The sequence below is a fragment of the Mastigoproctus giganteus genome, chromosome 10 (assembly GCF_048544385.1).
Source record: "Mastigoproctus giganteus isolate SK-2022 chromosome 10, ASM4854438v1, whole genome shotgun sequence".
Taxonomy (NCBI): domain Eukaryota; kingdom Metazoa; phylum Arthropoda; class Arachnida; order Uropygi; family Thelyphonidae; genus Mastigoproctus; species Mastigoproctus giganteus.
Genome location: NC_143584.1, coordinates 231,071,157 through 231,093,439, shown reverse-complemented (window position 1 = coordinate 231,093,439; position 22,283 = coordinate 231,071,157). Strand labels below are relative to the sequence as shown.

The window sequence follows — 22,283 nt, the reverse complement described above, 5'->3', positions numbered from 1 at the left end:
TAACTTCTGTTCCAGGTAAATTAATGGAGGCACTGGTTAAAGAAGCACTGCAGGATCATCTAGACAAGAATTCAGTTATAGCTCAGACGCAGCATGGTTTTGTTAAGGGCAGGTCTTGCCTGACCAATTTGATTGGATACTATGATGTAGTCACAAAAGAACTGGATGCAGGGAATAACTTTGATATTATATATTTGGATCTTAGAAAGGCTTTTGATACTGTTGCACATGGAAGACTGCTGCACAAATTGGAGCAGTGTGGCATTGGAGGCAAATTGCTGCTATGGATAAGGGGATGGTTGAGTGGCAGAAGACAGAGAGTGGTAATCAATGGACACTGCTCAACGTGGACTAATGTTATTAGTGGAGTTCCTCAAGGTTCAGTGTTGGGTCCATTGTTGTTTTCGGTGTTTATGAATGATATTGATGATGGGATATCAAGTTTAATGTCTAAGTTTGCAGATGATACAAAGGTTGGCAGGGTCGTTAAGGACACTACTGACGCTATGCTGCTGCAACAGGATCTAGAAAGGTTGAACAGATGGGCTGAGAGGTGGCAAATGAAGTTTAACATTGACAAATGTAAAGTACTACATATGGGTAACAGTAACCCCAGAGCAATGTATCAACTCTGCGGTACTACACTGACAGTGGTGGAGAATGAAAAGGACCTGGGGGTAATTGTGCAGGCAGATATGAAGTTCTCTGAGCAGTGCAGACGAGCTGCAAGAGTAGCTCATGGTGTCTTGTCAATGATATACAGGAATTTTTCTAGCAGGGATAAGGAGGTGATTATTCCCTTGTATAAGGCAATGGTTAGGCCACATCTTGAGTACTGTATACAGGTCTGGAGGCCTCATTTCAAGAAGGATGTAGAGCTGCTGGAACGGGTACAGAGAAGGGCAACAAGATTAGTAAATGGAACAAAGGGTTGCCCTTACGAAGAAAGGCTTAAGTTTTGCAAATTACAGAGTCTGGAGACTAGGCACCGGCGAGGTGATCTGATAGAATTGTATAAGGCTTTGAATGGTTTGAGCATGCTCAATGCCAATGGGATTCTTCATCTTTCTCAGAATAATCACCTCAGAGGGCATAAATTCAAATTGAGGAAGGACGGATGTCGGATAGATGTGCGGAAATTTGCCTTTGGCCAGCGGGTGGTTGGTTGGTGGAACCGACTTCCATCACTTGTTGTGAAGTTGATAGCCTAAACAAATTTAAAGCTCAACTGGACAGGTATTTCGAACGAACGGAGGGGTGAAATGGGAGAGGGTTTTTTTTTTTTTTTTTTTGGCTGATGCTGAATAAGCTTGCTTTCTTGCATCATATGCCTCTACTAATGCTAATGCTAATGCTAATGCTAAAATCCAATAAATGGAAGCGACCAGCAGAGTGAAAAACTCAACCGGAAAGGTTAAACGTTTCTCTCCAGGACCAAGTGATGAAACGAAATGGTTTTAAGAAAGTGCAGGGGGAAGTCCTGAAAAGAATTAGAAACCCAAAAAGGTGAAAAGGCAAGAATTTAAAGTTTCCTTCGAATTCCTGATTAAAAGAGGAAAGCTGAGAAAAGTCCTTCGAACACCTCAATAAGTGGACAGTCATGTACAACGCGGATAGCCAGTTCATGTTCTGCATGCGTAGAAGTAATCTGGAAGGCTTTCGATGTAACGTGCTAATTAGTAAAAGTTAAGGAGGAAGTCTTACCGACAAGACAAAAAGTTAAGAAAGTCTTACCGACAAGACAAAAAGTTAAGAAAGTCTTACCGACAAGAAGGCGTGGATGAGATCCGCTTTCACCGAACTCAGGGGACGGTCCTTCACGAGGATGATGTGGCTTTCGTCGGACTCCCTCGTCATGAGATTGCCAAACCACGACTTCTTCGTGAGCCTGAAGAACAAAAAGCAAGTTTTCTTAACACTTCACTAACAGCAACACATAAAGCAGAAATAAAATCGTTATTGCAAAAAAATAAATAAATAACGTTCTTCACGGCTAGTGGCCAAGAATTTTACGTAAAAAAAAAATTGAATAGAAAAGAACCTATAAACTTCTGTCTTAAATTTATCAATTTGTTGAAATAAAATAAAACAGTAATTACAAATGTATAAATTAAAAATAAAACAGTTGGAAAATTAGAACTTTTAAAATGGATGTATACTGACCATCACATGTTTACGCAAATCCTCACCTCTACATTATATGCTTGCATGCTATCTATACTTCTTATCACAGATAAATTAATGGAGATCTGCATCCAGGTTCTGAACTCTCTGAAACATCCTGGTGGGGATAAACTAGTCAGCTAGGCGGAGCCTACTGCATTTGAAGAGAGGAAATCACTCTGATGGCTTGATGAGGAATCCTCCAGTGACAAAACCCCCGAAAATAAGGAGAGCCGATGTAGCCTGTGATAAGTTTTATAGCGGTAATCGGGCTAGCTTATTTGTTAAGTCCTTGGTTTTATTTTCAAAGCTGCTCTAATTTTGTAACACTGTTAGTATAATCACAGTCCTCTCCATACTGGTGGAAAAGAACTGAGTTCGAATTCCCTCAATTACAGAAGAATTTTTATGGGCCTTTTTTGACAATGTCGTTGAGTTAGTCAGTCTCACTTAGTGTGGTTTTTCATCCAGCAAACAGAAAATGGACCACAGAACACACTCATTATCACTCAATTTACATACATTTGTATACGGCGCAAAATGGCCTAAGTTGCTGATGCGCCTAAAATCCGCCAACAAGAAGCGTGTATGTCATTTATAAGGTTATGTTTGTGTGCAAGGTACATGATCATTCAATATTTGTGTGAATGCCTGTTGCGTAATATCGATACGGAAGTTAAAGATATTTAGACGTATTTTGAAGATGAAGGGTTTCAAACGTGAAATAGATACTGCTTTGCTTTCATTGATCCAACTTTACTTGCACATCCTGATGTCAAGGGATTCAAGGTGAGTGTGGAACTGTAGCTTTGCTTCAAATATCGCTCCTAGATAAATGAGTAAATGAGTAGAGAGGAGAGGAGTGGTAGAAATCATACAGGTCATCCCATTTCACATCATTGCTTTCAATATCAAATAAGCACGAGACTGAGAACACTCATTAGAGAGATACTGCTTTGAAAAGACAGTCAGCAAGTTGTGATCAAAAACCATTAATATTGTGCGTTCAGGTATATAACCAAGGGGGTGGGGAGTAAAAATCGTACCACCTCCGCTGGGAAGTTTACGACCCAGATTGAGAAGACTTTAGAAATTCCTGCAGTCTATGACAATTCTTGAACCTACGTCTCTTTAACCGAGTGGCAAACCCATTAGGCTATTCACAGGGGACAAAAACTCTTATATTAGGGCCACCCAAGACCGAACTTGAACATTTATGTACACGTGTATTTTGTCCATAAATTGAGTGTATTTCCAATTAGTTTACCTGTTTTTCTGGAATTTTTCTCAAGGGAATTTTTCCCTGTCCTTGCTATCTACACTCTTATCCCTGAGACCGACTAACTGAGCCAAGAAGAGAAAAAAGCCCATAAAAGTTCCTCGTTTCATTGACGGGATTCAAACCCGGGAAATTTCCACTCGGTTTTGGAGAGAACAGTTATAACCACTCTGTTACCCGCGCACTCTATGTGAGTACAGACCTACATGTTCACATGCATAGTGTATGGCGCGGCTTCTGGACGTTAGTTCAACTCCAGTCAGGTACTTTGTGATGAGATAGAAACTCTATAAAAGGCCAAAAATGTGCGTATATTATATTTGCTCAGTAAGCGTTCATGTGTGTGTGTGTTGTCACCAGAAAGGCATAACCTGGAAAGTTCCTGACCAGTGTCTATCTGCACCACAGGGATTTGGGCCACAACTAAATGTATCCCTAACTCTACCAGGAGTTGGGCTCCCACAATCTTTGTCTGTTTTAAAACGGATGAACCTCGCACCCACTGGTATTCTATCATGATTGCCACACATTGGTAAGTTCATTCCAAACTCGATTTTGATACCAGCAGTTGCGTTACATCACAGAGATCAGCAGTTGCGTTACATCACAGAGATCAGCAGTTGGGTTACATCGAGAGGCATCACCAAGAACTCCGTGCTTTAGACAACAATATACAGTGGAGGACAAAAAACTGCATCACTTGTGAATTTCGCAAATTATGTGTTTTGCGCTGTATTGTGGGTTGCAGAAATGTTCAAAATGCATTTGTTACATGTGATATATATCTCTTTTAATGAAATACAAGAAAAATACTCCACCTCATATAACTAATTGCCATAAATATTTTCCTTTGGGAAGTTTCTCATATTTCCTTAATTAATAGAAATATGAGAAATCATGCAAAAGGCAATCATGACAACCAAATATATATTTTAATGCATTTACGAGTACAAACTGAAATGACAAGTTAACCTAACAGTATTATGTACTGTAAATCAGCAAAATAAGTCCTCAATATTTTGTTGTTTCTCTTCGAGCTGCAATTACAGCCTTGCAATGATCTGGCATAGAGTTAATCAACTTCTGGATATACGGTTGCCCAATATCGTGAAAGTATGTTTTAAGCTTTGTAAGACAAGAAGACAAACTCATCATTAAATCTAAATAGCATAATACTTATGAATTTTGCTGTGCGGCAAGGTGCCGATTCCTGTTCAAAAATGCAGTTCTGGATGTCTGTGTGGCGATCCATCCCAAATAATGGGTTTCAGGTACTCCTCCAAGATAGCAGTGTAGGCGGGCGGAGAAATTTAGAGTCGGTGTTATGCTACTCCCTGAAGAAAGAAATGTATGGTATGCCTCCGATTTTCGTCTTCTGACATATTACTTCCCATCCGAGCCATGCAGGTTAAAACAATATGTCACCAACAATATCTTACAGGAGTACCACAATGGGGAGTCCTCTCTGGTCTCCTCTTTACTGCCATTATCTCCCCTTTCATAAGCCAGAGACTAGATGTATTGTCGTACGCGGATGATTTAAAAATATTGACCACCATCCAAGCAAACACAGGCCCCCTCTAGGATCACAGAAGAAATTTACATAGCCCTTCTCGTACTAGCGGGCTACCTTAAACAATTTGGTCTTAACATTAACCCAGCGATGTCTAAGTGCATGCACTATTTCCTGAAGAAAGAAACAAACAATCATCTCGCCCAACATCAGTGGAGTTTCCACTGATGTTGGGATGGACCGGACTGTTCCATATCATCTGGATTTGGGGGTTGTCTTTGGCACAAAACTGAGATTCAACAAGCACATTGACAAACTCATCAGTCGTGCGGCGCACCCGAAATGGAGAGCAAAACAACACCTGCATTACGTCTCAGACAGGGTTACAGCAACAAAATATGTCAGGACTATTATATACTCCTCACTACTTTAAAGAGGAGAGTTCAACGTTCAGTGTTTCTTAGCTCTGTCCTCTAATGAAATTTTAGTGTTCATAATGAAAGAACAGCTGTTATATTTTATATTATCAAGACAGTCAAGATCTTATCTCTATGAGGGATAAATCAGCTTGCTAAAAAGTAAAAGGTAATTTACTTTTATTCAATTTTTGATTGATCATACAGTAACTCTTTTTAACTCTTTGTGCTGTGTTTATTCTGCATATCAGGCGTGGCCAACTTAATTTGTGATGGATCTACTTTTTTCCTTCAAAATGTGCCGCTGTCTACCATCTCAAAAATTTCATTGTACAAGGTTAAAAAAGTTAATCAACACATATTGAAAAATGTTGTTTATAAATTTTAAAATTCAATACAATTCAGAATTCTTATTTTAAATTCATACGTATTTCAAGTTTTCAATTTATAGAATAGAATAGAATCTTTAATTGCAGCAATGAGAGACATACAATTAGTCCCGTCACGGCATGGTGGTGCCAGGGGTTATGTGATGTTTGTGTCTTCGTGTCATCTGCCAAGCTTTCAACATCGAGGATATGCTGTGATAAAGGCCAACCGTAAAGAATTTTCTGTATGCAAGTTCTTAGGAGTAAAGTGAAGTGAAGTGTAAAGTGTGTTTAGGGTCAAACGGCACCAGGGGTTTCCCCATTCTCCGCGTAGTTTACATTGTGGGTGAACCAGTTGACAGGAAAAGCTAGAGATTTAAAAGTGTGTGGATATTGTACATGTGTAGTGTTGTGTACCGTTGTTCTTCTGGTCGTTTAGCCGCCAGACCCCTACTGAGGCCCGACGTTGCCCCACTTTCGCCCCGTGGAGGCAGACCAGGTATCCACTAGTATATAGTTCACTCTGGCAGGTCCTGTCACCTAATTTCCTGAGATTTCAGTGGCTACGACCTTTAAAAAAAATTGATTGCATACGCATTGCGGGAAGCGATAGGGAGAAGTCCAGAATGTTCGGCGAAATTAATTTAGATTGGTGACTTTAGATTGTGTGGGGCGTGTTCACGTTGCTGTCAGATAGAGTGGGGAGAAGGTTGAAGACTGGGGGGAGATAGATAGAAATATGGAGCCGAAAGGGAAGACAACTCCAGTTTACAGTGGGGCATGCCCATGCCTTACCAGAGGGAAAAAAGGGATGGCAGAAGGGGGAGGAGACAGCAAAACCATCTCCTCCTCCTCCTTCCACGCCGGGAGAGGGAAAAATAGTAGGCCAGACAAGGGGACTGGCCCAGATCGCCAATAGGGCATGGATGCAAGAGGCTGCAGGCCAGGTGCCGAGGCAACAGGATTGTGCCATCCGGGTAGCCAGCGAGGGTGTTTCCATCCAAGGTTTTGGTCTAGGTTTGGTAGTGATTTATATAAGTTCTGGTTACGTTTTTTTTTTTTTTTTTTTTATGTGAACCCCAAACACGAGAGGTATTAGAACCTATAGTACTTAGACCACGCTTGGGTTGGAGATTCAGAAGACGAAAGAAGATATTTGTTGACATTGGACTTGAACTTCTGTAGATTGTAATTTTCAGGAAATACGTGTGAAGGAAGGTTGTTCCAGAAAACGGCAGTTGAATGAATATGAGGAAGATGAAAAGTTGGTTCTGTGAGTTTGAAGTTGGACAGTAAATGGATGTTGGCTGGATGTGTTTGGACTGTTTTGAAAGAGAGAGCGGGAATTATAGAAGCCAATTGAGAAGAACAGTGCCCATGGAAGTATCTGTAGAAGAGGCATGCAGCAGAAACAGTACGTCTATGAGACAGAGAGTGGAGAGACTCTGTTAGAGAAGAATCATTAATTAACATAACTTCCCTCTTCTGAATGGAATCAAGGAGCCTGAGAGGGGTTTTGGGGGCACCACCCCAGATGTCGGAACAATATTCCATGGCAGGGCGGATTTGCTATTTATAAAGAGTGAGCAGCTGTTTGGAAGAAAAGTAACGCCTAGAGCGAAAGAGAAAACCAAGTTTTTTAGATGCAGAGGAAGCAATATTTGTAATGTACTTGTGCCAAGGGAGATACATCATTTTGCCTAGAAATCTGAGTATCACTAAAGATAAGCATAGGAGCAGAAGAATCCTTTTTGCGAGATATAAGACAAGACTGAGTTTTAGGAGGGTTGAAATCAAGTAAGTTGTCTTTGCGCAACTGGAGGATTACCTGGAGATCGGCATTTAAGGAATTGGTAGCAGATTTTCGAGAAGTTGAAGCTGATTGAGCAGGACAAATTTCTCAAAATGGAAAGTGGAATGCAATGTGCTATCATCAGCAAAACTATGGATAGGATTTCCAGTCAATGGAAGAAGGTCATTAATATACAAGAGGAAAAGAGTGGGGGAAAGAACTGAACATTGTTTGTTTATTGACCGTACGACTCGCGGTAAGCTTAACGCGCAATTCAAATCTTTTTCAACTATCGCATAAAAAAAAGATCGCGTTAACTGGAAATTTGCATACTGTAATCACTAATGGGATACAAGTCCCGTCCGTTGTTCAGCGAGTTTGTCCTCGTCGGTGCTGACTCCGTCCACCGATCGGTAAGTAGGAAATCCGGACAGTCAGCCAGGATTTGGTTGGCGGTCCATGCAGGTTATGTCATTCGTTGGTTCAGTTCTCTCATGGGATCAATGTCCCGTCCTTGGATCAATATTCAGTTTCAGTATGTATGTATGCTGTTTTATTCTGGTTGTTCTGGGTTTGGTGGCATAGGTAGAGTCTGTCGTCTTGCAAATAAGCACTGTGCAAAGTTAGTGATAGCATTTTAAGTTGTTTCGTCTTCTAGTAGGTGGTGCTCTTGGTTTTTAGGGTTGAAGCGGACTCGTGTGATGAAGTGACCCCGAAGATCTTCATACAACTCACACTCGTGCAGCAGGTGGTCCCAGGTTTCAAGGGAGCCACACACACCTGCTGGGTTATCTGTTAGTCCGAAGAGGTTAAGCTTATAGCGGATGGCTCCATGTCCAGTGAGAAGGTAGGTGACATGGAGACCAGGGCAGGGCCATGAGGGATATTTTGGGTATACTCGTTGCAAATTTGGGAGGAACCTTCGGGTGACGTCTCCTTTGTCAGACATCGTCCAGCGTTGTTGCCATATTGATGTTAAGTAGGTTTGCAGCCTGTACTGCTCAGCTTTACAATTATTTGCCGGGTCCGTGGTGTGGTCTTGGAAGGTTGTGGCTTTGCCGCGTCTGAGTTGCTGAAGCATGCCGGTGCGAGTCACCTCAAGATCCAGAGGTAGAGCACCCGTGATCACTTGTAGTGCATGGGTAGAGATTGTCTTGCATGCTCGGGTGAGGGTCAATAGGATGGGTCTACGTATAATATCCAGTCGTCTGCGGTTTACCACTGTTGAGGCTTTGTGAAACCAGACACCGGAGGCGTATGTGATTGCCGGAATAACGGCTGCTTTATAAAGGATTGCAAAGGTGCGCCTTTTTAGGCCCCAGTCGCGACATGTGACTCTGGCAAGCATGACAGCATATTTTTTCATCTTAGCCTGTATATATTTTAGGTGTGGAATGAAAGATAGATTACGATCCAGGATTAACAATCAGATACTTTAGTTCTCTGGCTAGCTGAATTGTTCTATTGTTGATTCTTATTTGCGGCGGTCTAGTTGGAGTTAGGTAGCCCTTAAGTAAGATGGATTTGGTCTTGGTGGCCGATATGGTGAGTCGATGCCTTTCCGTCAATTCTCGCAGTGTGGTTACTGCTGCATTCGCGCGAGTTTCTAGTTGGGCTCTTGAATCTGCAGTAAGGGTTAGGAACAGGTCGTCTGCATAGGCCAATGCCCGTATGCCCCCTAAGTCGCTGGAGAGGAACTCGTCCAGTACATAGTTCCACAGGGGAGGTCCTAAGACAGAGCCCTGCGGGCATCCCCGGTGTATTTGTCGGTCAACCTTGCAATAGGGGGCTTGTACCAGGACGCGTCGGTTGGTCAAATAGCTTTTTAAGCAATCATAGAGGTTTTTTGGCAGTTGGGCAGCCCTGAGTCTTGCGAGGACGCTCGGCCACCAAAGGGCGTCGAACGCCCCCGCAAAGTCAATAGAGATGAGGAGAAAGTATTTTTTTCGACAGCTCTCTGCCATGTTAAGGATGGATTCCAGTGCGTCGACGGTGGAATTTCCTGGCTTAAATCAAAATTGTTTGTTGGCTGTTAAGCTAGCAGTGGTGTAGTGCACTTCAATCCTGTGCCTGAGCAGCTGCTCCAGTACTTTGATGAGCATAGACAATAGGGCAATTGGTCGATGAGTCCGGTTTATGCTGTGGTTTAGATGGATTTTTTAGGATCAATTTGATGTTTGCCACTTTCCAGTCGAGAGGGAAACAGCCTGAATGGAAACAGAGGTTGTAAAGGTCCAGGAGCGGTTCTGGTGTGTACTCAGCCACATTCCTAACCAGCTCTGGATCAAGCATATCTAGCCCTGGAGTTTCCTATTTCTTATCTTGCTTATGGCAGTTTGTAGTTCTGGGTGGGTAAAGGGGTCCTCCGTTATTGGGGATTTGTATACTTCATTGGCCTGGCATAGCAGATGCTGTTCAGGAGCGTTGTTGCCTTCGATTGTTTTAAAAGTGGCGTCTAGTATGTTATTAACTGTGTCATGCCAGTTGTTGGTCATGACACCTTGTGGTGTTACGATGGAAGGGGTACCTCCCCCCTAGGCAGCTTGTTTGTGGTTATACGGTAGATAATGCTCCAGAGATCAGAGTTGCCGACAGTAGAGACCAGATGCTCCCAGGACAGCTTTTTCCGCTGCCTGATCATCGCAGTATAGGTGTTCCTGGGCTCCCTGAACTGTTGCCTGAGAGTATCCGTCTCAGGGAGTGGCCAGGTCCGTCTGGCTCTTTGAAAGGCGCGTCTCTTCTCGTTCATTGCTGTTCTAAGCTGATCGAGCTCTTGCAACCACCACGGGACAGCTCCCGGCTGGGAGGTCCTCCTCCTAATTGATTGATTAGCTGCGTTGACTATGGCATTGGTTACAGCGCGTTGATGTTGGTCAGGGGTCTGTTTCTGGAGCTGGTTGGATGACAGGTTGTGTGCGTTTCTGGTGATCGCCTCTTTGAATTTACTCCAGTCTGCTTTATTGACAGCATATCTTTCCTGCTTGTAGCTGATTAATATTAGTATTAGTATTAGTAATGGCCGCATGGTGCAAGAAAGCCTATGGCTTATGCTGCACCAGCCAAAAAAAAAAAAAAAAAAAAACAATCCGAACAAAACAATGATAAAACAAAAACAAAAAATAAATAAACAAATAATAATAATTAATTAAAAAAAGGAAATTAAATCTATCATCCTATGCGCTTCCCTTACCCGAAAGTATTTCAGTAATTTATAACTCGCTGGTGAAAATAAATCTTCCTGCAGTCCAATCTAAACATTTCCCCCCCCCCGTAGTAACTTGAATTTATGTCCCCTAGTTCTAGCATCATTTATAATCTTGAAAATTTTGTCCTCATTCATTTTACTGATGCCTCTCAGAGCCTTAAACTCCTCAATCAAATCTCCTCTAAGGTGTCTAGTTTCCAAACTCTGCAACCACACACGGCCCTTTTGCCGATCTCACCAGGCGAGTTGCCCGTCTTTGCACCCTTTCTCTTTCTTTATGTGCGGTCTCCATACTTGAACACAGTATTCCAAGTGTGGTCTAACAAAAGCCTTATATAATGGAAATATCACGTCCCTATCTCTACTTGCAAAAGTTCGATAGATCATCGATAGGACACCATGGGCCTTCCTTGCAACCTGTTTACAATGCTCAGAGAATTTCTTGTCTGATCGTATCGTAACACCCAAGTCCCTTTCCTCCAAGTCCCTAATGGGTTTAGTTGAACTCCACCAAGTGAATAAGTTATTTTGGGATTACTGTTTCCCAGGTGTAATACCTTACACTTTGTTGGATTAAAACAGAGCTGCTATTTTTCTGACCATTCCTGTAGTCTATCTAGGTCCCTCTGAAGAAGTTCAGCTTGACAGTGATCATTAACTACTCTACCAATTTTAACATGATCTGTAAATTTAGACATCACGCCCTCTATCCCTTCAGCAATGTCGTTTATGAAAATTAAAAACAACAGTGGTCCTAATACTGATCCTTGGGGAACCCACTTCTTACATCAACCCAATCTGAGGAATAACCATTTATCACAATCCTCTGCCTCCTGCCCTGAAGCCATCCTTCTATCCATCTAAGGATTTTCCCAGTGATTCCAACCTGTTCCAGCTTATAAAGCAATCGCTCATGTGGGACTGAGTCAAAAGCTTTGCTGAAATCTAAATAAACAATGTCGAAATTATTCCCTAAATCCAGCTCGTGAGTGACCCTTTCGAAATAGCGAACCACATTTGTTAAGCATGATTTTCCCTTTACAAAACCATGCTGAGTATCCTTGAGAATTTCAGTACGATCCAAATGATCCTGAATTCCACCCTTGATCATTGCCTCCATGATTTTCCCTACTACTGAAGTCAGACTGACAGGTCGATAATTTCCAACTTCACTTTTAGAGCCACCCTTATGTATGGGAGATACATTTGCACCTTTCCAATCCAAGGGAATCTCCCCAGAGTCTAGTGATGCTCGCATAATTAGCCTCAATGGTTCAATGCACTCGCTTGCCGCTTCCCTTAAGATTATAGGGTATATTCCATCAACTCTAGGAGCCTTACTGGTCTGCAGGCTCGAAAGTTTTTTCATTAAATAATCTTGCGAAATTTCAATATCATTAATTACATATTTTTCAATTTCGCTCCCACAATTTCCCATTGTCACAAAAGGCTTTTCATTTGTAAATATCGATGCAAAATAACTGTTGAGTTCATCTGCAACGGCAGCTGGTGTATTTATTACTGTTCCCTTTCCCTTACGTAAAGGTCCGATCTGGTTTGTCCTGCTCTTCTTGGCATTTATATATGTGAAGAATTCTTTATCTCCCCCCTCTTTGCTCTGTTTGCTAGTGATTTCTCATAAACTGCCTTTGCCTGTCGAACCTTTTCTGTGGCTCTATTACACATCACCTTGTAGCTGTTATAGGCTTCAGTACCTTTTGGCTTCAGTACTTATTATCTGAATTCGATGGAGTGACCTATGCAGAGTGAAAGTGATGAACCTGTGGTCGGAAGTAGTCCAATCCTCTTGCACCATCCAGTCGTTGAGGTGACCAGCTAGACACCTAGTGGCCGTGGTGGCATCCAGGGTGGCCTCCCAGAGTGTCGAACTAAATGTGGGAAGATTGTTAGCGCGATTGATGACGACAAAGCTGCTGTTGGCTAGGAACTCCTCCATCTCCTGTCAGTCTCGCTGTTCCATAGAGGTGAACGACAGTTCAGGTCGGCTGATACGAGGATCTTAGCTCCTGTTAGTTCAGTTTGCACTTTGCGTAGATATTGGATGTATGGGAGGATGTCCGCCCCCCCCCCCGGACGACAGTACAAGGAGATGACGGAAAGTTCTCCTAGGGAAGGGAACTAACGATGTGTGCACAAGATGCCCACTCGTGGCACAGGTGTGAGATCCTGGTGACGGTTATGTTCGAGTTTCTTACAACGACAGCAGCCCATGGGGTTGCTCCGTCCACCTGAACGATCTTATAGCTGATGGGTTCCCCCGGACAACCCCGGCGCAGGTGTAGGGTTCTTGCAGCAGGAGGATGTCTAGGTTTTTATCTTCGGCCTTTTGCCTTATCTGTCCCGCTACGGCAATTGCTCGCTGAGCGTTGAGTTGGAGGAATTTAATGCAAGTGGTGTTATAACTTTTAGGCAGAGTCCCCATAAAGAATTCTTAATTGTTGGGCGCTTTTTTGCTTTAATATATACCGGGCATTTGTTATTTCTGACTGAGTGTGTGTGGGGGAGTTTTTGCCACTTGCAGTTTGCACAGGCTGGGTCTCTTTCTTTATTTGGGCAGTGTGCGTAGTTGTGCCCCTTCTCAGCACAGTGCCCACAGGCAGGCTCCTGCTGGACGCACGTTTGGGTGGTGTGGCAGCACCGGAAGCACTTTGGGACCGCGATGTGTTCCCTGAAGCGGTGGGAGCTTCAGTTTATATATATCCTCTCTTGTTTTGTTATCACCCTCCATGCCTCTGGGGCCAGTCCGACCACCCAGTTTATTGAGCTGCCATTCCCGCTCTTGGTTTGGTGTTTAGGCACCAGTAGACTTGTGTGGTCTCTGTCTGGTAGGTGTTGTTGGAGGTTTCTTGTGTATATTTCCTCGCAGATGGAAGTGGGGGTCAAATCCGGGTCTATGCCGAATATAACAATTGAGGGGCCTTTTTCTCTAGGCACCTCAGCAGAGAGTCTGAGCGTCGGTATCTTGGCATTATTAATGATCAAGTTGGCATCGTCTTTTGTTTCCGTCTCGATTATTACCCCAGTGTTACGCGTTTTCCTGATGGCTCTAATCTTGGCTGTTTTGAATTCTTGCGTCAGAGAGTCAATAATTTTCTTCTTGACCTCTTCGCTAGTTTTAAGAGTGTCAGTAGTGGTTGGTTTATGAACCACAAGATGTGGTGTAGGGAGCAGCGTCTTCCTGGGTGCCGACTTGGTGTTGGTGGTGTTTGTGATAGCCTTTGTTGTCGCAGGTTGATTCCTCAGCCCATCAGAATATGTCGGGGCGCGCTGTGGCATTTGACTTGCCCCGCATTCCATATAGGCCTGTAGCCGGGTGATTTCTTTCTCTTTGTCAAGATATTCAACGTGTAGGATTGTCTCCATCTTGTGGAAGATTGTGACAATCTCAGATCTGAGTGCTGCTGACACTCTATTTGAGTTTTCATTGAAAATGTTCTCAAGTGCGGTTTTGAGGAAGAGCGTCTTTTCATATAGACTACCTTCTGGAATGGCAGGGTCGAGGGGTGAGTCCTGCTGTTTGTCTTCTTTCGGGTCTTTTTGTGATGCGGCTATGTCCAGCTGTTCTTTAGTTTCTGTCTGGGAACGTGTTTCCCGCCAAAACTTGGGGATCAGCTGATTGCGATTTTTCCGCTTGTTGAGTTGGGATCCAGAACGGGGGCCCTCCTCTTCGTCCTGGGGTTCCACAATAACAGGGTGGTCACTCTGGCCCTGGGGATCATTGTGTTTTCCTGTTCTCCTCTCCATTTCACGAAATTCGGATAACCGGTACAGTTCGGATTATCGGGTGTATGGTAGGATAATAAGATAAGCCACTGAAAATGATGCCTACCACAAGTTCGTGGCTTAATTTGAAGGTACACAGTTGGTTATGGGAATTTTGGGCTATCCCCTCTGTCAGCTGTGGGGGAGGGAAACACCTAGGTATGAAAGTGTTCCTAGGAAAACGGGGTTACTTACTTTTAAGGTTTTCGGAGGCGCTAATCACGCTGGTGAAATCAGTTTTACTTCAGGAGCAATAATTAGAGAGATCTGTCTCTTCCATGGAATGTCTATGTGGGGGGGGGACACTGAGCACATGGTACACTTAGTTATGCGAACACATGTTACATTTAGTTCCGCAAAGATTGAAGTAACACAAAATGGTGGGGCACTCTTGCAGCCCAGAGAGCACTAACTGGCGAATCCTCCCAAGTCAAGAATCAGATTTGAACGTGGCAGCCGCGTTATATCGGAGCACTCACCATTACCTCGTTGTGATCGGCATGGTGACCTGTCTCACAACAAAGGAAATTTGTTGTGTATAACAAATAGATAAAGGAAATAGATAAAGAATATAACAAATAATAAAGGAAATAGATAAAGAACGTAAAAATTTGATTATATTTCCCTAGACAGTTAGAGAAGTCTCACCCTATGAGTCCACTGTTGGTTGATCTTCAGCTACAACCAATAATTTTTGACTATATGACATTTAAAACACGTTTCAGAGAAATTATTGCAGAGCGATAAACAACGCGTCCGTACTGTAAAGCCATATTGGCGACTCCGCGATTCTACGTCTTTGTTTCAAATAGAGAAAGGCCGATCCACAGAGATAATTATGTGCAACCGAACAGGAATTTAAAAGTTCGCTGGATTTCATTTGGGTACTTTTCTCGGCAAACGTATTTCCAAAAGTCCTTTTTTGATGATTTGGCTTTTAGGAAGGTATCGTTTCGCGATGTAATAATTTCATTTTTAAGTAATGTTTTCTTCGTGTGAAAAATTGCGGCGATTTTTTCTGCAATTTGCTTCGTACCTAAGTGGACATTAAATGGATAAGAAATACTGTATATTGAACGACGTCTTCAATTGTTTTAAAATCACCGAATCTGGTTTCAAAATCGTCCACAACTTTCTCAATTTCAGAAACATATTTGTCACTATTAAATCCAAAAACGGGATATTTTTGCAAATGATCTCGCATATTTGCAAAATGGTCGAATTTTTTTCTTTGAGATCCTTAGTCATTGGCAAAATGATATTTATACGCAGAAATACTACTAATCATTTCACCCACATTTTTATTTTTTCCTCGTAATTCCAAATTCAGATCACTTAATTTACTGGTAAAATCTGTCACATAAGCCAGATCACACAACCACTCCGTATCTTGTAGCTGGTGATAATCAACTCCCCTTTGATCAACAAATATTTTAATTTCATTCAGCAAATTTCGAAATCTCTGTAGAAACTTACTCCGACTCAGCCACCTCACATCTGTGTGTAATATCAGATCTGGTTCTTTTCATCGAGTTGCATTTTGAAAAGTCTCCTTTGAAGAGATTGTCCTCTGATGGAATTCACGATTTTGAAAGAGATGTCCATAACACTTTTAGTATTTAATCTTTTTCTGTCTAATACTTGTTGGTGAATGATACAGTGGTAACTCAAAAAATCTGGGAATTCATTATCCTTTTGGCACGATGCGATGAATCCGTTAAGATGCCCCGTCGGTTAGCTCCACCTATTGTTACTGATACGAGCTTAAACAGTGGTAATTTAATTTTTTCAATAAAATGTTTGAATGCGTTAAATATATCAAGACCTCTAGTTATTTCTTTTAACGAAACCATACCCAGCAGTTCTTCTCTAGTGGCAAAATCATCGAAAACCATACGAATAAAAACGAGCAACTGAGCTGTATCACTGACATCTGTAGATTCACCCAGTTGTAAAGAAAAGGACACACAATTGTTCACTCACATTTTTACTCATTTTTTCGATGCGTCGCATCACAGTATTTCGGGATAATTGCAGATCTTGAAGAGCACTTTTAATTTCATTTTGGTTCTTAAAATTTTCAAAAAGAGAATCTGTTAATTCTAAAAATGTATCTTTGATGAATTGACCATCAGAAAATTATTTGCATTTTTTTGCAAGAAGATGCAACAGTTTAAATGATGCTACAGTTACTGCTTTAGATTGTAAATTATGTGTCATGAAGAAATTTTGTTGCGCGAATAATCTACATTTAAGTTCTTTTAATTTATTTTTTCTAAGGTCACTATTCCGCGGAAAATCTATCTGATTGGTATTTACCATGGAGTGCGTTGAAATGCCTTTCTAAATTTCCTTTTCTGGGTCCACGGAAGCACTGCAAATCAAGCAATATGTTTTGTAAGATGTAAAATCTTACATGTTTAATATTTTAGAAAAAAGTGAGATTTATGTAAAATAAAGATTAGGAAATGGCAATATAGGGCAGCGGAACAGTACTGGTCACAAATACTAATTAGATAATGGGTCACAGGCAAAGGGATTAAATGTAGACAAGGAAACAAGTAAAGGTTAGCGTGGGAGACTACGGGCCGAACGTGGCTATGGCTACTGACGAGGAGGTGCGAACAATTTAGGCTAGGACAGAACAATACGAGAAGGACATTCCCTTTGATCGGGGACATCCCGAGGCCAGCCAGGTGGTAAATAGGGGTCAAATGCTCAGGTGAGATTTTAAAATTGGCGTCCGGCTGTCGGCGATCGCAGGTTTAGAAGATAGTGAAAAACAAATTCGTTAAAAGCACAAACAAAGTAGCGGCGCGCTTCAAAGGAACAGACAATCTGGGAAAATGTATAATTTATTAAAATAAGAGGTTGCATTGTACATAGTAAAATTAGCTTGAGAAAGGTTGAAGGACGAATAGGGCAGAAAGAAAGTCGAAGAAAAGGAAAAGATTGGTTATAGAACAAAAAAGGGGAGCCCTGACATACTAGGGTGGTACGTGATTGAAATGACAAAAAAGGAGTGAACAGGGGAAAAGAGAGAGATCCCTCAGTTGAGCTTTATGTGGATGATTATGAAGATGAGTTAGAAACAAAGAGAACCCCGAGTTGAGTATGTGGGGGTGTGTGGAAATAAGTTAGGGGAGACGCAGTTGAAGTTTTTTTCGTGTTAGAAAATGTGAGAAGACAGATCCCTCAGTTGAGCTTGATGTGGGTGGTTATGAAGATGAGTTAGAAACAGAGAGAACCCCGTGTTGGGTATGTGGGGGTGAGCCTTCTTGTGGTGGTTTTGTAAAAATGTGAGTTAGAGATAGAATGGAGTGATGTGGGTATTAATGGAAATTGGTTAATGTTATACTAAATTGAGTTTTTTTTTTTTTTTTGTCGGTGTTTGATAGTTGGATGAGATAGTTTGGACACAACACACAGTTGAGAATTTGGGAGTGTTTTGCGAAGATGAGTTAGTAACATGGACAGTTGAGGGTTCTGTTGCGGCAGGAAATATGTGTCAGTTAACAGTTGAGTGTTTGGTCGTGGTGGGCAAAGAGCAGGGTAGCGTCCTGTGAGGTCTTCTTCTTGAAAGTGTTTTTTAATAGGTGGAGCGGGAAAACGAGAGTAGCACCCTATGCGTTTTTCCTTGTGAAAGGTTTTAATAAGGTGGAGAGAAAGGGAGCGAAATCCGTAGAATCAGTAGATCGAGAGAAAGGAGCGAAAACTCGGAATTAGTAGCTCGAACGGAAGTAGCCCGTGTAAGTTGGAAAAAGGCCTCAGGATGAAGATAGCAGTCCCCATACCGACGGAGTATGATAGTATGCAACGTGCCAGCCCAGTTCAGGTGTACAGTGAGTCCATCAGAATACCAGAATTGTGATCCTCACTAGAAAATTCGCTAGGAGTTCTAGAATGAATGCCCTGATATACGATGATGAAATTTCCAACTAAGAGTGGGAGGATCCAAAACAGCAAAGCCGACTAAGAGGAAATTTAAGTAAGTGACTAACATAGTATTCTCGTTACCTTAAAGGACTTTAGGACCCTAATAACAGATTAGTGGAGATTTAAGATACTAAGAGATATATACCTGTATAAAAATATATACATAATATAGAGAGAGATAAGTTAGATAATAATAATAGAAATTTGACAGGTATAACTTTGTAATTAGTGAAAGGAACTAAAGAAGAAGAAAAGGGTGTTAATGATAGTAATGGCTTTGATTAATAATAAAACATATGTTATGTTATAAGCAAAGGAGAGAAAGGGAATATTTGTCATAAGTTGTTTCCTGAAAAATGTAGGTATGATTAGCATTTTGGAAGGGGAGGGTAAAGTCTTAGACCAGTGTATAAGGTAAGAATTATGGAGCATGTAAGGAAATTTATGGATCATGTGCAAGGAAGAAACTATAACAGTTGCGTACTAATATAGTTTGTGTTGTAAAGGAAGGGATAACGTTAATAGAGTATAACCAATGTACGTAATTGTATATCTAACTAATACTAAGTAGACAACGTTGAATATTAATAGTACATGCCTCAATTTGTTCAATTTTTTTATGTTGTATATATATATATGAATAAACTATGTTATATTATATATTTGTGTGTGTAGTTTGTCATCCTGGAACACCCACCTCTTCCGAAGGGAATTATAATTAATCGAGAAGTTCCCTTAAATTTGGAATTCTCCTAGGAAGTAAAAGTCAGATGCGTAAGTGGGGGAAATAAGAATAAAGTGGATAAACATTAAAAGGGAACAAAACGAAATAAAAGTAAAAATATAAAGAACAAAAAAATTATATATAAAGCATTTCTCGTTTTTCCACCCCCCCACAGTTTCTTTTAACATTACAAAAAAGAATTCTAATTCCACTCTTGATGAAAATGATACGTTTTACTCTTTTTCGTAGTATTAATTTTAAATCAAAAGGTATTAAATTAACATATAAGTACTGTCCAGTTATTAAAACAGCAAAAGCAATGCTTACCGACTTAAATTAACATTTTAAGTTTCGCGAATCGGAAAAAGATTCCGTCTGAACAGCTAACGTAGGATAATTGATGAAGAGGATTCCCGAATGAGGAAATTGTTTCCAAAATAACCGAACAAACACACCACGTTTATTGCTGTGTCTGGTTATATCCTTATAAGAATCAGTTTTGAATTCCTTTGTGATATTTCTCTAAAGCTATTTCTGGAGGTCACGACCATAAAACAATAAAAACAATTTGCACTTTTCTGTTGGTGCAATCTAATTAGTAAACTCAATCTTATTGCATTTGCAATAAGACAGCTGGAATTCTGTGGGATTTTACGTTATTATGGTGAAATGCGTTTCTCCTTCAATGAAATCGTCAACATGCAAAAAAAACAAAAATAAATTTTCAACATCTGCTCTTCATTCCTATTTTTGAAGCTTCGTAAAATAAATAAAATAAAATAACGCGCAGGTAGCCAAACCCGCTGCGCAATATAAAATTTTGGTAATATACCTGACGCGCAAATCGAACTGTATATTTAAAATTCGTTGTGATCGACTGAAATTAAAGCCGCGATCGACTCGTTGGCCACCCCCTGGAGTAATCCATCGAGTAATATCCGCAAAGGTGCAAACACGGATATGCTAAGTAATTTTGGAATGGGGTCAAAGTATGTCACGAGAAAAACCGCATACCATAGTCAAGGAATCTGCTGAAACTTGTATGTCTTCTTCTTCAAGAGGAGTGTTTCCATTTACAATGGGTTTCCTCAGCCTACAAGTTATTTCTTGTTACGAATTTTTTCCCGCCATGAAGTGCGGTTCAAGGTGTCTTGGTCGGTTAAGCCTCGGGCTGTCATGCACTCCCGTACTCCATCCATCCATCCATGTCCTCCTAGGTCTTCCTCTTCTCCTTCTTCCAGGAGGTATCCATTCCAGGACAGCCTTTGGATATCTGTTTTCTTGCATCCGTTTTACATGTCCATACCATGTTAGACGCTTTTCTTTGATGGTGTCAATAATAGTCTTTTTCACTTCCATTTTTCCCTTATGTCTTCATTCCGTTTTCTGTCTCTTCTAGAAGTTCCTGCCGAGCGTCTCCAAAACTCCATTTCTGTAGAGAGCAATTTGTTTTCCGCTCGCCTATTCAATGTCCAGGTTTCCGCTCCGTACAATAGAACACTTTGTACAATCGTTTGAAATATAAGTTTCTTTTGTAAAATGTAAAATCTTACAAATATAATATTTTATAGAAAAGTGAGATTTATTTAAAGTAAAACTTATAATATGGCGATATGGGGGAGCGAACCTTACAAGCCAAGGGATTAAATTAGACAACGTCTATACAAGGGGAGCGGTAAGTCAAAAGCTATTAGCAACCTAGGGACACTCCGACTCCCAGCTCACACAGCAAACCAGCACAATAGAAACCTGTAGCAACGGCTATTAGTAGAAGGTGTCAACTCTGGTAAACAATAGCGCGGTGGACCATGTTGTCGGGACATTTCTTTAATCGGTGACACCTGAAGAGGATAATAAGGTGGTAAAAACGGAACAAATGCTGGGAATTAGGTTTAAGTCTGTCTGGCTGTCGGTGATGGCAAGTTTTTAGATCGTGGGAAATTGGTCTGCTACAGTATAACTATAAGCGGCTGACTTCAAAGGTACTGACAGCCTGAGAAAGTTTACAAATTTCTTAAAATAAGAAGTTAGATCGAGCAACAAGGAATCAGCTTGAGAAAATAAAATGGGCAAATAAGAAGAGAGGAGAAGTTGATAAAATGAGTAAGATTGGTTAAACTGAAAACTAGGGCGAATTTGACATATGTAGGCGGTACAGAAAAGGAGCTGAACAAAAAGTGAGTGAAAAGGGGGAGACAGTGTCAGATCCCCGAGTTGAGTTATGTGGGTGTTTACGGAAATGAGTTAGGAGGGAGAAAAAGTTGAGATTCGTGTCGGTGCTTGGGAAATGAGACTGAACCCAAAGTTGAGATTCTTGTGGGTGTTTAGGAAAATGGGTTAGTGGGATTCTAAGTTGAGTTTTTGGTGCTAGGGAAAATGAAATAGTCTGCGGACACAGCAGTCGAGATTTCGTCGATATAAGTAAAATGAGTTAGTAACATGGACAGTTGAGGGTTCCGTTGTAGTAGAAAATATGTGTCAGTTAACAGTGGAGTGTTTGGTCGTGGTGGGAAAAGAGTAGGGTAGCGCCATGGGAAGTTTTCTTCTTGAAAGAGTTCTTAATAGGTGGAGCGATAAAACGAGGGTAGCACCCTATGAGTTTTTCCTTGTGATAAGTTTTAATAAAGTGGAGAGGAGAAGGAGTTAGTGTGAGATGCCCTATGAGTTTTTCCTTGTGATACGTTTTAAAAAGGTGGAGAGAAAGGGAGCGAAATCCACAGAATCAGTAGCTCAAGAGAAGGAGCGAAAATGCGGAATTAGTAGCTCGAGGAGGAGGAGAAGGAAGGAAGCAGCGAATGGAAAAGATAGAAGTAGCCCGAATAAGGTGGAGAAAGAACGCCAGTCCCAGTGCAGCAAAGAGTTCCAAAAAAATTATCTGTAGCAAATTCAGGTGAAGCAGATGAAGGAGATCCTCAGAGAGCCAAAAATGGAAGGTTGAAACCGCCCCGGAAAGCAAAGGAAGGAAAAAAGATAGAAGTAGGTGAGATATTATTAAGTACTGTAAGTTAACAAGGACTGTTAGTGAAACAGTATAGTGATTAATTAATGAAAAACAGAGATAGCACTAGAAGTAACTTGATAGATAAATTATCTCTTAAATAAAT

The 22,283-nt window shown here is 41.2% G+C and overlaps 1 protein-coding gene across 2 annotated transcripts in view; it reads right to left on the bottom strand.

The window, feature by feature from the left end:
• LOC150080023 (serine/threonine-protein kinase BRSK2-like) overlaps positions 1-22,283 on the bottom strand; it is a 364,636-nt gene that overhangs the window by 22,955 nt on the left and 319,398 nt on the right. For both annotated transcript variants that reach the window (XM_090383817.1, XM_090383818.1), the window contains one exon: positions 1,765-1,888. In XM_090383817.1, coding sequence (XP_090239943.1) covers positions 1,765-1,888 — 124 coding nt within the window. The remainder of the gene's footprint in view (positions 1-1,764; positions 1,889-22,283) is intronic.